Raw genomic sequence first — 13,523 nt, 5'->3', positions numbered from 1 at the left:
CTGAGATCTGGGACCCTCCAACATTGGGCGGTTGGGAGAGGAGGAACAAGCAAAGGAGAGTGGGGAGCAGCAGCTCCTGGAGAAAAAGGAGAATATAATGTCCTGACAGCCAAGAAAGGGAGGCTAAGGAGAGTGCTGAGCAGCCAGCATTCTGAGCTGAATGCTACTGAGAGGTCCAATGACCACTGGCAGCAGGAAATTCTCAGATTTGGACACGGTCCATTTCAACAAATCGGTGAGAGTAAAAACTAGGTGAAAGCTAGTTAAGAGTGGACAAAATAATTTTAGACGCCTTTATAAACTGACAAGCTTCTTCCAACCCCATACCTGGCCTAACTGATCTGAGCCCCTTTCGGATATGACCTTCAGATATACGTCCGTGACTCCCCTCCTGCCTCCCTGAGATACAGTAGTTCTAAGGATGTAAAAGTGCTTTGTAAACAAAGACACCGAACGAAAGAGTGGGGCTAAGGAGCAGCCATCGGTTTTTATTAGTCTATTATTGTCTTCAATTTGTACTCTCCAGATCCTTCTCGCTCCTCAATACCCAAATTTCCTGAAATTGGTATCCCCCCACTCCTCCCCACCAGTAAGAATTTATTGATCCAGTTTCCAAGCCCCTCACCTTCGTCCGTCCCCGCCCAAGTCCCATTCACTCCCCTGCTCCAGTCTTGAACCTGCGAGGCTCAGAATTCCAACCCGGCAGCAAAGAGAGCGGAACGAGTTGGGGGTGGGAATAGATTTGTCTAGGTTCTGAGCGCATGCGCTGGTCCTCGGACCGTTTGTGCGGCTCTCCTAGAAGGGGTGGGGTGATTGTTTGCCTGACGGACTGAGTACGGGTGCCCGGCGGGCTCTTGCGGAAGTCCATGCGCCATTGGAAGGGCCGCAGTGGCTTCCCGATGTCCTTGTTGCCCAGGGCCTTTTCCTGGGTCATTCCTGGAGCAGGAGCCGGACTGGGACTAACACCGGACTTGTGCGTGGCCGTCTCCGGGCCTGTGTGACCTCCTGGCTGGGGGGATGTGGCGTCTACGCCGGGCCGCGGTGGCTTGGTAAGTGCCGGCTGCGACCTGGTCCCACTATTTCTACGGCCTTCGGAAACGGGTTTGCCCCATCACTACCAGCAGAAGGTGCAGCTAACTCGTACGGACAGAGGGCGGTCGGGGGATTCTGGGATATGTTTGAGGACCCGCAGTGACAGGAGCCCTGACTGGGCTTACCTGAGGTGCCAGCTCCAGGACTGCCCTTGTCCCTGTTCCTGGGCCACTCGAAGATTCTGGGCGCCTTTCCGTCTTGGCCCGTGTCTATTGTCCCTGCCCTTTTCACCCTCTGACCTCGCCGTTATCTGTGTCTCATGTTGCTTCTTGTTTTTGCCCTCTGCCTCCGCGGTCTCTGGTTCTATGCATGTGTCACCCTTTCCGCGTCTGTCTTAACTCTTCTGTCTCCACGCCGGGCGTGCATTGCTCTTGCAGGTTCTTTCGCTCTGCTCCCGGGGTGAAGGGGACTCTGGCTCTTACCCCTGTCCGCTGAGTGAACGTAATTTTGGAGTCAGATCTGGAGCAGTCTGACACATACGGTGTCAGAGATGGTGATTAGAGATACCCTCTTGCTAGCAGCTATTTTTTTTTTTTTTTTTTTCCAGAGTTTAGGGAAGGAGACTTGGTTTTGAATGGGAGGTGGTAAATGTGGCACCATCTTTCTAATCACGCTGTTATTGTTGCCCTGGCCTGGTTTAATCCTTAGAAAAATCATAGACATCTTTTCATTTCTATGGGTTACTATATGCATTTTAATGAGATCAAATGTCTTTATCTAATACAGTGTAGTTAGTTGTATTTTAATATACTGAGATACCTTCAGAGTTAACTTATTGTTGCAGGCATTTGATAAGTAATATATATTAAGCAAGGTTGAAAAAAACTTGGTTTTCCTGAATTAACTCAGGCTCTAAACACCTGTTTTGATTTTTTTTCAAAATGTTCTAAATGGTGTAGTTTATAGTGTTTATAAGGAATAGAATCTATTTACTTCATGAAGCTTAACTTGAATTTAAATTTAGAATGGGATGGCATACCATAGTTACAGCTTCTGTCAGTTGGAATAATTGAATAAATTATTTCTAATCTCATGAAATTTTAATTTCTGAGTAAATCCACACAGCCCTCAGTACTAAAGTTACTTACAACCTTTTTATTTCTACTCGGTATTTACTGTGGAAATTCTCTAAATAAAAAGAGAAAAGACTTGCAGAAAATTACGTACTTTGTTGAAGCAATCAAGATACGTAGGGAAAACTTTAAAAATTGAGTTTAAAAATAAACTGATTAATAACTGATATCTGGCCCTGGCCGGTTGGCTCAGCGGTAGAGCGTTGGCCTGGCGTGCGGGGGACCTGGGTTCGATTCCCGGCCAGGGCACACAGGAGAAGCGCCCATTTGCTTCTCCCCCCCCCCTACCCCCCTCCTTCCTCTCTGTCTCTCTCTTCCCCTCCCGCAGCCAAGGCTCCATTGGAGCAAAGATGGCCCGGGTGCTGGGGATGGCTCCTTGGCCTCTGCCCCAGGCGCTAGAGTGGCTCTGGTCGCGGCAGAGCGACGCCCCAGAGGGGCAGAGCATCGCCCCCTGGTGGGCAGAGCGTCGCCCCTGGTGGGCGTGCTGGGTGGATCTCGGTCGGGCGCATGCGGGAGTCTGTCTGACTGTCTCTCCCCGTTTCCAGCTTCAGAAAAATAAAAAAAAAATAAAAAAAAATAACTGATATCTGTTTATTCAATTGGATGCTGTTGGGCTAAATTGTTTCTAAAGTTACTTTGGACTCCATAGAGTTGTGGCTTAAAAATGTCATCTGATGTTGATAGCACAGTTTAGCTACCTGCGGAAGTAGAGATGTCAAAGGTCAGAAACCCAAACTCTGGGATTTTTATTTTGCTGTAGTTCCTCTGTATGTTATGAAGACATACACTTAATTTCCTGTTCTTTAACAGATGGGAACATAAAACTTTTTTGACATACGTATATATCTAAATACATGTTGATTGAAACCTAAGAAGACCAACAACCAACATTTATTTAGGTGCAATAAAATTTTTGTAAAATTGTGGAAAAAAGAATTACATATTTACATATTACGGGATGATATACAGGTTAGAAAGGATAATAGATGAAAGAGAATAGATGATTTCAGGGGGAAAACAGAAGTTGGTTCAGGTTTGATTTTTAGTTTGGCTGAATATAGAATTCTGCTCAAAATCCTTTTCCTTCAGGACTAGTGTTCTTTGTTGTTAATACACTCTCAGTATAGTCTGATTCTTGTGTTTGTAGCTATCCTGATTTTCCTTTCATGGAACTTTTAGGATCTTGGCCTTATCTTAAAATTCTCAAGACCTTGTTGAGGTGGTCTTACCTCTTTCCCACTCTTACTCTCCCTCTCCACCCCCCACTCATCTGGCCTGACACTCAGTCTGCCTTTCTGTTAAAAAGATTCTTTCTTCGGTTCTGGAAAATTTTTCTTCTCTTAGTTTTTCCTCTTATTTTTTCTGGTTTTTTTTTTTTTCCTTTTTAGACATCTATTGTATGAATATATTTTTAGATTGATCCTGTATGTCCATGATTTCCAAAGTATGATCTGTACCCACCATTTGTTAGAGAAGTATGCATGTGTTACAAAATGTGTATATATGTATACTTTAAAAAAATTATAACTGTATCTCTGTACTAATTAACTATTTACATTATATATCAACCCTAATATAATCTTTGAAGGATGAAATAAAAAGAGAGAGAGAGAAGAAAAACCTGTATCTAGAAGCTCTGGTACTTCCTTCCTGAACCCCCTTGTATTGCCTTGTGAATCCCATGGATTGCGTTATATGCACCCTCCATTTTGGATTTCACTCCCTGAGTCACTTAACTTTTCTCTCATGGTTTCTGCTTTTTTCTTTATAGTTTAAGTTCTGGAGAATTTTCTTAATTCATTGTCTGATATTGCATTTATATATATATATATATATATATATATATATATATATATATATTATTGGCCATTATAGCTTTAATTTCCAGGAATTCCTTTTTAACATTTATTAAGCTCTTAAAGGACATTTTAATGCTGTAAATTCTGTATTGTTCTCCAGTTGCTATTTTTAATAACAACCTGCTTTTATTTTATATCTGCAATATCATTAGAAAATCTCCTGAGAATATTAATGAGAATTTCCTATCTTCGCTTTTTCCAAGTTTAATGTTGTTTATCTTGGTCCTCGTTGTAACAGCTACTGGTTTTCCACAAGAGCCTAGTTATCTAATCACTTTTAAACATGAAGGACTAATGATAGAAACAGGTGCTGTGTAGGTTACCCCTGATTGAAAAGGCCAATTTAGCAAATGGTTAGGTGTATGATATGTCAGCTAGTAGGCTTTGTTTTAGGGTTTTTAGGGAGTGGTCAGGCTATCTAATCTCGTCACAAATGCCAGTATTGTTGGGGCCACTCTGGGAAGAATCCCTCCCTTCACTTCACCCACACACACTGGGGAGCCTTAGCTCTTTCTTCCCTGCCAGGTTGCTTAGACTGGGAACTAATGTTGCTCTTAACACTCAGCTGCATTGGAATAGGGTGGAGGGTGACCCACACCACCTTTCTCTACTTGGTGCTTCAGTAAATGTCAATTTCATCATCATCATGACCTGGAAGTTCTAGAAATGATTCTTGAGGGTGCCTTATCAAGTTCTAGGCTTTTGCTTTACATCAGTTATCTCTTCCAGGGGACTAATTAAAGAACATTTCACATGTTGTTTCTGACTTGGACTACCTTACTCTCTGTTGTCTCCACCCACAGCTATTGCTGCCACCATTATGGAAAATAGGAATTTTAGGGTTTGAAAATAAAAGATGAAGAAAGTAAAGCAAGCCCTTGAGTAAAATCATTGTATTCAGTTTTGTTTCATTGTAACATTGATGAGATACTGTAGGAACTTATCTCTTGTTAATATCAATTAGCCTATGGTAAATTGGTTTCATTGTATATTGTTTGGGTTCAGGTTGCAGAACCAGAACCTATCAATGACATTAAGTGACAACTTACTTTAATGAAAAACAGAAGCATCTTAAGGGTATGCCCACTCAATCTTGGAGTTTATCTGTTTGGTTTTATATTTGTATTAACTTTTTTTTATAAAAATGGCAAATAATTTTTTGAGGGTTAAAGAGCTGTTCATTCATATAGTAGTGGAGATTAGTGTTGAAATGACAGTATTGAGCACGTTTCCTGTGGCCGTTGCTAGGTTCTTTCACCCTTTTTTTTGCTATTATCTCAATAGCATATGTTCATTAAACAAATTAATTGAGTATCTGCTATTTGTGAGGCATTGGGCTAGGCTTTAGAAATACACTGGTAAGAAATCTGATGCCTTATGGAAATTGCAGTTTAATGGTAGAGACAAATATTAAATTCAATAATTATACTATTATGTAATATAAATTTTATAACTACAGGGAGCCAAGAACTTTATAGCAGGGGACTTGAATAAAAATAAAGGTTCAGGGAGAGAAGGAATGCTTGAGGTGAAACTAATTCTGACAGGAGTTAACAGGAGCAACAGGAATTGAGGAGGTAGAAGAGTTTTCCGAGAACAGTGTGCATTAAGGCCCTGATGTGGGAAGGAGGCTGGCACTATTGAGGAACTCAATGAGAACCTGTCGGCAGGTGAGAGGGAGAGACTGGGCCCAATGTGGGAAGGAGGCTGGCACTATTGAGGAACTCAGTGAGAACCTGTCGGCAGGTGAGAGGGGGAGACTGGGCCCGACCATGGAGGGCTTTATAAACCAGGAGTTTGGATTTTATTCTGAATGCTTGGCGGTGGGGGGACATGTAAATGATTTATGCAGGTGTGTGACAGTGGTCAGACTTACATTTCAGAAGAATGCTCTGATTGTCCTGTGGAGAACACCATAGTACAGACCATTGTAGCCACCCACATAAGGAGTGATAGTAGTGGAGATGGGAGAAGTGGGAGATTTGGGGTCTATGTTGAAGTAGAATTAACAGAACCCTAGGGTGAGGGAGGTATCAAGAATGATTCCCAGGTTTGTGGCCTATGTAACTGAATAGGTGACACTTTCTGAGATAAGGAGTACTGGAGGTCAGGGTTTGGGGGGTGGAGGAGAGATATCAAGATGTTGGACATCTTGAAATTGAGGTATCTAAGTAGTGATGTTGAGTAGGCAATTAGATACTTATCTATTTATGTTAAACATAGATATGAGAAACATGGGTGTGTCAGTGGTAATCTAGGGAATGGGTGTGGATAAAATTGCCTAGTAAGAATGTATTCAGTGAGAAGAGAAGTGGTTTAAGATCTAAGCCTTAATAAACTCTTAACATTTTTCTTCTTTTTTTCTTTCTTTTTTTTCCAAGTGAGAGGAGGAGAGACAGCAAAGCAGACTCTTGCATGTGCCCAGTCAGGATACACCCGTAATCCCATCTGGGGCCAATGCCCTGCCCATCTGGGGCCATGCTCACAACCTAGTTATTTTTAGTGCCTGAGACAGAGGCTCCACGGAGCCATCCTCAGTGCCCAGAGCCAATGCACTCGAACCAATTGAGCTGTGGCTGTGGGAGACAAAGAGAAAGAATGAAGGAAGGAGAGAGAATTGGGAGGGGGAGAGGTGGAGAAGCAGATGGTTGCTTCTCCTTTGTGCCCTAACCAGGAATCAAACCCAGGACATCCATGTGCCAGGCTAATGTCCTACCATTGAACCAACTGGCCAGGGCCAACTCTCAACATTTAAAAGGTAGTTAGGGGGCCCTGGCCAGGTGATTCTGTTAGTTAGAGCATCGTCCCGATCTACAGAGGTTACAGGTTCGATTCCCAATCAGGGCACATGCAGGAACAGATTGATGTTTCTGTCTCTCTTTCCAGTCCTCTCTCTCTAAAATTAAGAAATAAAAGGCCCTGGCCAGTTGGCTCAGTGGTAGAGCATTGGCCTGGCGTGCAGGAGTCCTGGGTTTGATTCCTGGCCAGGGCACACAGGAGAGGCGCCCATCTGCTTCTCCACCCCTCCCCCTCTCCTTCCTCTCTATCTCTCTCTTCTCATCCCTCAGCCAAGGCTCCATTGGAGCAAAGTTGGCCCGGGCGCTGAGGATGGCTCTATAGCCTCTGCCTCAGGCGCTAGAATGGCTCTGGTTGCGGCAGAGCAATGCCCCAGAGGGGCAGAGCATCGCCCCTGGTGGGCGTGCCGGGTGGATCCCGGTCGGGCACATGTGGGAGTCTGTCTGACTGCCTCCCCATTTCCAGCTTCAGAAAAATACAAAAAAACAAACAAACAAATAAAATTAAGAAATAAAAATTTAAAAGGTAGTTGGGGAGAAGGTGAGTGAAAAGTAGTGACCAGTGAGGTAAGGGTAAAACTAGAAATTGCCAGGGAAGAGAGAGTTCCAACAATGAGGAGGTATCAGCATTGTCAGATATTGCTGAGAGAGTTAGAATTGAAAAACCGGGTGTCCATTGGAGAGCTTTTGGCACACTCTTTACGAGCCATTTCACTGAAATGATAGAAATGAAAATTAGGTTGACTTGGCTTTTAATGAGTAACTAGAGAATAAAATGGGGTCTTTTCCCCCCTCTCTCCTTTAAGATGAGAGAGACTTAATTTGTGATTCATTAAAAGGCAGGAGAGCCTGACCAGGTGGTGGCGCAGTGGACAGAGCATTGGACTGGGATGCAGAGGACCCAGGTTCGAGACCCCGAGGTCACCAGCTTGAGTGTGGGTTTATCTGGTTTGAGCGAAGCTCACCAGCTTGGACCAAGGTCGCTGGCTCAAGCAAGGGGTTACTTGGTTTGTTGTAGCCCCACGGTCAAGGCACATATGAGAAACAATCAATGAACAACTAAGTGCCACAATGAAAAATTGTTGATTAATGCTTCTCACTTCTGCGTTCCTGTCTGTCCCTATCTATCCTTCTCTCTGACTTTCTCTCTGTATCTGAAAAAAAAAAAGGGCAGGAGAAAGAATTCGAAACGGATTTTTCGGGAGAAGTACTTGCTGTTATTTTACAGGAGTTGTAAGGAAGTATGTGTAGTTGTGGTAGGTGGACAGCATGTTTCCTCCTGGTGGCTTCTATTTTCTCCTTGAAGTGGGGGCAAGGTCATCCACTGAGAGTTGGAGGGAGTATCCGGGATGTGGGAGGTTAGAGGTGAGTGGATAATGTCTGAAATAGTGAAGTATGGGGAGATTGATGAGGAGGTTAGAGGAGAGTGGAAAATGTCTGAAAGAGTCCTAGCAGAGAGTAGAAGAATGTATTGATAGGAGAAATGAAGTAAGACTGGACTGTCAGGCTGTCTTGAGGACCTAGGTGAGATGTCTATCCAGTAGATGTGATTTTTTTCAGTAGTGCTTCATTCTCCTAGTTAGATGAGAAAAGCAGTAAGAATCATTCAGGGCCCTGGCCAGTTGGCTCAGTGGTAGAGCATTGGCCCGGCATGTGGAAGTCCCGGGTTCGATGACTGGTTAGGGCACACAGGAGAAGCTCCCATCTGCTTCTCCATTCTTCCCCCTCTCCTTTTTCTCTATCTCTCTCTTCCTCTCCCACAGCCAAGGCTCCATTGGAGCAAAGTTGGCCTGGGTGCTGAGGACGGCTCTATGGCTTCTGCCTCAGGTGCTAGAATGGCTCTGGTTGCAATGGAGCAATGCCCTGATGGACAGAGCATTGCCCCCTAGCCGACTTGCTGGGTGGGTCCTGGTCGGGCACATGTGGGAGTCTGTCTCTCTGCCTCCTTGCTTCTCACCTCAGAAAAAAAAAATCATTCAGGGTTTATATTTTGCTAGTTAAGTAAGACAGAAAGAGGGTAAGGGAGTCTAGAATCTTTGCACAAGAGTTACTGAAGCTATGAACTAGGGAATTTTAGGTGGGTAAGTGGGTACATAGATAAGGTGGAAACTAATAGGTAAAAGAAAGAAGTATCAGTGACTTGTCAAAGATGATTGTAGTGAAAGGAAATTATGGTGTTTGAATTAGTGATTACTAACTAGAACTCCCTGATACAGCTATCATTTATTTTAACAGATTGAAAAACTGAGGCTTGGATAAATTCGTAATTTACCTTTAATTGCCCAACTAGTAAGCAACAAAGCTGTCACTGGAAGCAAAGTTTACCCAATTCAAAAGACTTAAGTGGATGTAGAAATACAGTTGAAAGAAATTTGAACTAAATGTTTTGGAATCATGAACTATTCCCACAATTGATTCATCTCTTGAGTTTTTATATCTGTAAATGGTAACTTGAGTCATCCCAGGTAAAACCTCATGTTTATTACTTACTCTCTTTTCCTGTGGCTTGTCTGTCATTCTGGTATTGACCTTACCCTTTCCCTTCTCACTTCTGCCACAACACTTTAGTTTCTTCTCTTGTAAATCTGGGCAACTAAAATAAGATCACCTTTTCTCTCCACTTCTGATTTACTTACCTATCTTTGATCTAACATTGTGTCTTTGTGATTTTGGGCTTCTGTAAGAAATTGCCATACACTGGGTGACTTAAACACAAACATTTATTTCTCATAGTTCCAGAAGCTAAGAAGTCCAAGATCATGGTGGCAGCAAGTCTGTTGTCTGGTGATGGCCTGCTTCCTGGCTTATAATGGCCATCTTCTGATGCTTTCCTCACATGGTGGGCAGAGGGAGTGTTCTGTGCGTTTTATCCTCTTACACGGCACCAGTGTCGTCATGGAGGCTCTGTCCTCAAGACCACATGCAAACCTAAGTATCCCCTGCAACACCTCACCTCCTGATGCTATTACACTAGGGATTAGGCTTCAATACATGGATTTGGGGGAGATGTAAATATTCAGTCTAGAGTACATTGCCTTTAGTATCTTTTTAAATTACTGTTTAAATAATATTAGTCTACTCAGAAACATCAATGGCTTCTTATTGCCTACAGAATAAAGTTGAAAATCAGCCTGATGTTCAGCGGCTTTGTAGTTTGTTCTTAGACCTCCTCTCCAATTTCGCCTTGCACAATGAACCTTCTGTGCTAGCCCGTTAGGTCCTGTGCCACTTGATTGTCTTAGCTCCGCACCCCTCTCTCTGTCGGGAATTTCCCCATTTTGACTCTTCCCAACTAATTAAGCTTTACTTTTTCTGGGAAATAGTCACTGACCACCTCAACCCCGAGGGATCACTCACTTTCCTGTCAACTCTTATACCACTTAACTGTCTCTACTGTTCCTATGACATAGAGACATTTGTTATGTTATTAATTTTGATGTGTGGATGATTGCTGGGGTAAAGCCCATTTTTGAAGCTAAAATGAGGACTTTGCTTTTTATATGCTGAGTTTGAGATCAGGAGAATTTAATTTCTTGATTAATAAAAGGTGACAGAACTTTTTATAAGAAGGAGAGATTATGATTTATCTTAATCATAATTATCAAGCTCTGGAATCAGAGCTTTTAAAAAGTTTACAGAAAAAAAAAAAGTTTACAGAATGTTGACCAAATTCTAGAAAGAAGATAAATATTTTTGTGACCAGAAATAGCCTTTACTTGTAGAATTATAAATGAGTAGTTCACTTAAATACTCAAAGTGTATATTTTCCTACTATTAAATCCTAATTTCCCTCAGGTTTCCTAAGTTGGAGGGTCCTTGCAGGGTCTTCAGTCAGAGCAAGGCCTAGTGTCTGTCATCCTGAGGGTTCCCAGCAGGGGGCGGGTGCGCCGAGGGCCTGCAGCCTCCTGCCTGAGGCCACCCGGGTTTGTGTACCCACTGCGTCCCATCCTCTACCCCTAGTTTCTCTTGTGGGAAGAATTTGGGCTATATTGTCAGACTGAATTGAGTTTCAATCCCTCTTCCACCATTTCCTAGTCATTGTACCTTAGGGAAGACACTTTTAAAAGGCAGATTAGTAAAATAAGGACACTTACCATACCGGGTTTTTCTGAGAATTAATGGTAGCACTTTTGAGTACATCCAGCGTAATGCCTTTTCTCTCACTGTCCTTCACAAATTGTATGTGTGTTCCTTGATTCCTAGTTCTAGTCCAATGTAATTAAATAAATGAATGTTTTAAACTACTTAGAACTGAGCGTGGTCCATAGTAAGCACTATGTGTGGTGAATAAGGTAAATGATTGTTGATGTTAAATTTTCATTCTCTGCCCGGAAGGAGAAAAGGGAAGAGCTCAGTAACATGTACGTTTAGATTCTCTTTTCTTTTGGGTATTTTGTTTGGTTGGTTGATCTTTGCTACTTTCATTTTTCTGGGGAGCCATATGCCTGAGGTGTTAATGACTTTTCCTTAATTTCTACCCCTGGGCTATTTCACCATTGTGAAACTTAGACGAGCCAGCAAAGAATAGCTGTTCTAAGCTGCTGGAGTGTTATGCTTGAAAGCAAAAGGTTAGGTGCATTTCGTTTTCCACTTTTACTCACAGTGAAGAGCATTAACAAAATAAATCCCCACTGTAATTCTTTTCGGTTGCAATTCCTTGTACCAGGATTATAGCCCACATACAGTAAATTAGAGGATGGGCTATGGAGTCCCACTGTCTGGGTTTGAATCCCCCCATCACTCTGTATGTCAGGGTGCAGTTAGGCAAGTTATTTGCATCTGCATGCCCCCTTTTCTTCATCTGTGAAAGGGGATAATTTCTCGTGGGATTCTTAGCAGGATTACGTGAGGTAGCACCTGCTGCAACAGTGCCTGGCACGTAGTAAATGATTGACAGATAGAAGCTGTTGATGGCATAGTGTGGTTGGCCACAGGGGCATGAGTTATGTGTTTCCCCTTTTGTACATTGCTCTTTTTCTATCATTTCTTTTGCATGTTACCCTGTCTAATCTTTTTCCCATACCCATTTTTCTTTCAGTGAGGTTTGCCACTCCTTAGTGAAACGCAGCTCCGGAATGAAAGGTGGCCTACCGCTACAGAAAGTGCATCTGCTTTCACGAAGTATTTATCATTCACATCACCCTACCTTAAAGCTTCAAAGACCCCAGTTCAGGACATCATTTCAGCAGTTTTCTTCTCTAAGTAACCTTCCTTTACGTAAATTGAAACTGTCTCCAATTAAATATGGCTACCAGCCCCGCAGGAATTTTTGGCCAGCGAGATTAGCTGCAAGACTCTTAAAACTTCGATATCTCATACTGGGATCTGCTGTTGGGGGTGGCTATACAGCCAAAAAGGTGAGTTTAACTTTCCTACCGCTTTTCTAATTATTCAGCATGATTATTTTAAGGTTTTATAACAATTTTTCTTTAGTGCGGTACAATGTAATTGGATGTTTAAATATTTACTGTGTATTTATATGCTCGACTGTTTTAATAGTGTGAATAGTAATAGGAAAATGCCTTCTGAATCTTAGTTATAATTATTGGAGATAAAAATGGCCTAGTGAAAGGAACCCTTTGCTGCAACTGAGAACACGTTGGTTTGGTTTCTAACTTTGCTATTTGGTAGCACAGATAGGAAACGTATTCGTGTAGCCGCTCACTGGCTGGGCCCAGAGGCAAGGTGTCTTGACACCTGGTCTACTTGCTTCTATCCGCAGTGTTGTTTAAAGCCAGAGCCTGAAACCTGTTTCATACAGGAATAGATTTTGAAATTTTTACCTTTTTCATATTCAGTAAAGAAACATTTATGTTTTTATATGCTTTCCAGTTCATTTATCAATAGTTTTAGAAGAATTGAGGCCATTTTGTTTCTAAAACTTTTTTTTTTTTTTTTTTTCATTTTTCCGAAGCTGGAAACGGGGAGACAGTCAGACAGACTCCTGCATGCGCCCGACTGGGATCCACCCGGCATGCCCACCAGGGGGCGATGCTCTGCCCCTCTGAGAGGTCGCTCTGCCGCGTCCAGAGCCATTCCAGCGCCTGGGGCAGAGGCCACAGAGCCATCCTCAGCGCCCGGGCAAACTTTGCTCCAATGGAGCCTTGGCTGTGGGAGGGGAAGAGAGAGACAGAGAGGAAGGAGAGGGGGAGGGGTGGAGAGGCAAATGGGCGCCTCTCCTGTGTGCCCTGGCTGGGAATCGAACCCAGGACTCCTGCACGCCAGGCCGACACTCTATCGCTGAGCCAACTGGCCAGGGCCTGTTTCTAAAACTTTTGAGCATAATGTATTACTTACTATTAGTAGATTAGCATGTTTAATTAAATAAATAAAAATATTTTTCTTATATTTTTATATGGTATGCAGAGCATTTGATTGGCATTCTTTCTTATCTTTTAGACCTTTGATCAATGGAAAGATATGATACCAGACCTTAGTGACTATAAATGGATTGTGCCTGACTTTGTTTGGGAGATTGATGAGTATATTGATTTAGGTTTGTATAATTAATATTAATGTACTTTATTATTGGGAGGGTCATATCTATAGGAATGAGACCTACTTCTGTTGGGATAGTTTCCTAACTCATGAGTTTAATGTGTAGTAGGTTATTTTAATGATAAAAATAATAAAACATCAAAGAAAAAAATTTATGAGAAAAAAGTATCCACTAGTCCATCACTTTAACAAAGCTGCCACTGTCC

The 13,523-nt window shown here is 42.6% G+C and overlaps 1 protein-coding gene across 4 annotated transcripts in view; it reads left to right on the top strand.

Annotated features, from left to right (window-relative positions):
- Nucleotides 1-846: 846 nt before the first annotated feature.
- Nucleotides 847-13,523, top strand: part of OPA1 (OPA1 mitochondrial dynamin like GTPase) — a 104,383-nt gene continuing 91,706 nt past the window's right edge. For all 4 annotated transcript variants that reach the window (XM_066347717.1, XM_066347715.1, XM_066347716.1 and 1 more), the window contains exons 1-3: nt 847-1,049; nt 11,858-12,176; nt 13,219-13,315. In XM_066347717.1, the coding sequence (XP_066203814.1) occupies nt 1,018-1,049; nt 11,858-12,176; nt 13,219-13,315 (448 nt within the window). In that variant the 5' untranslated portion in view covers nt 847-1,017. The remainder of the gene's footprint in view (nt 1,050-11,857; nt 12,177-13,218; nt 13,316-13,523) is intronic.

This window comes from Saccopteryx leptura, chromosome 8 (assembly GCF_036850995.1).
Source record: "Saccopteryx leptura isolate mSacLep1 chromosome 8, mSacLep1_pri_phased_curated, whole genome shotgun sequence".
NCBI lineage: Eukaryota > Metazoa > Chordata > Mammalia > Chiroptera > Emballonuridae > Saccopteryx > Saccopteryx leptura.
Note: the sequence above shows the minus strand (reverse complement) of the source record. Positions and strands in the feature narration are given on the sequence as shown.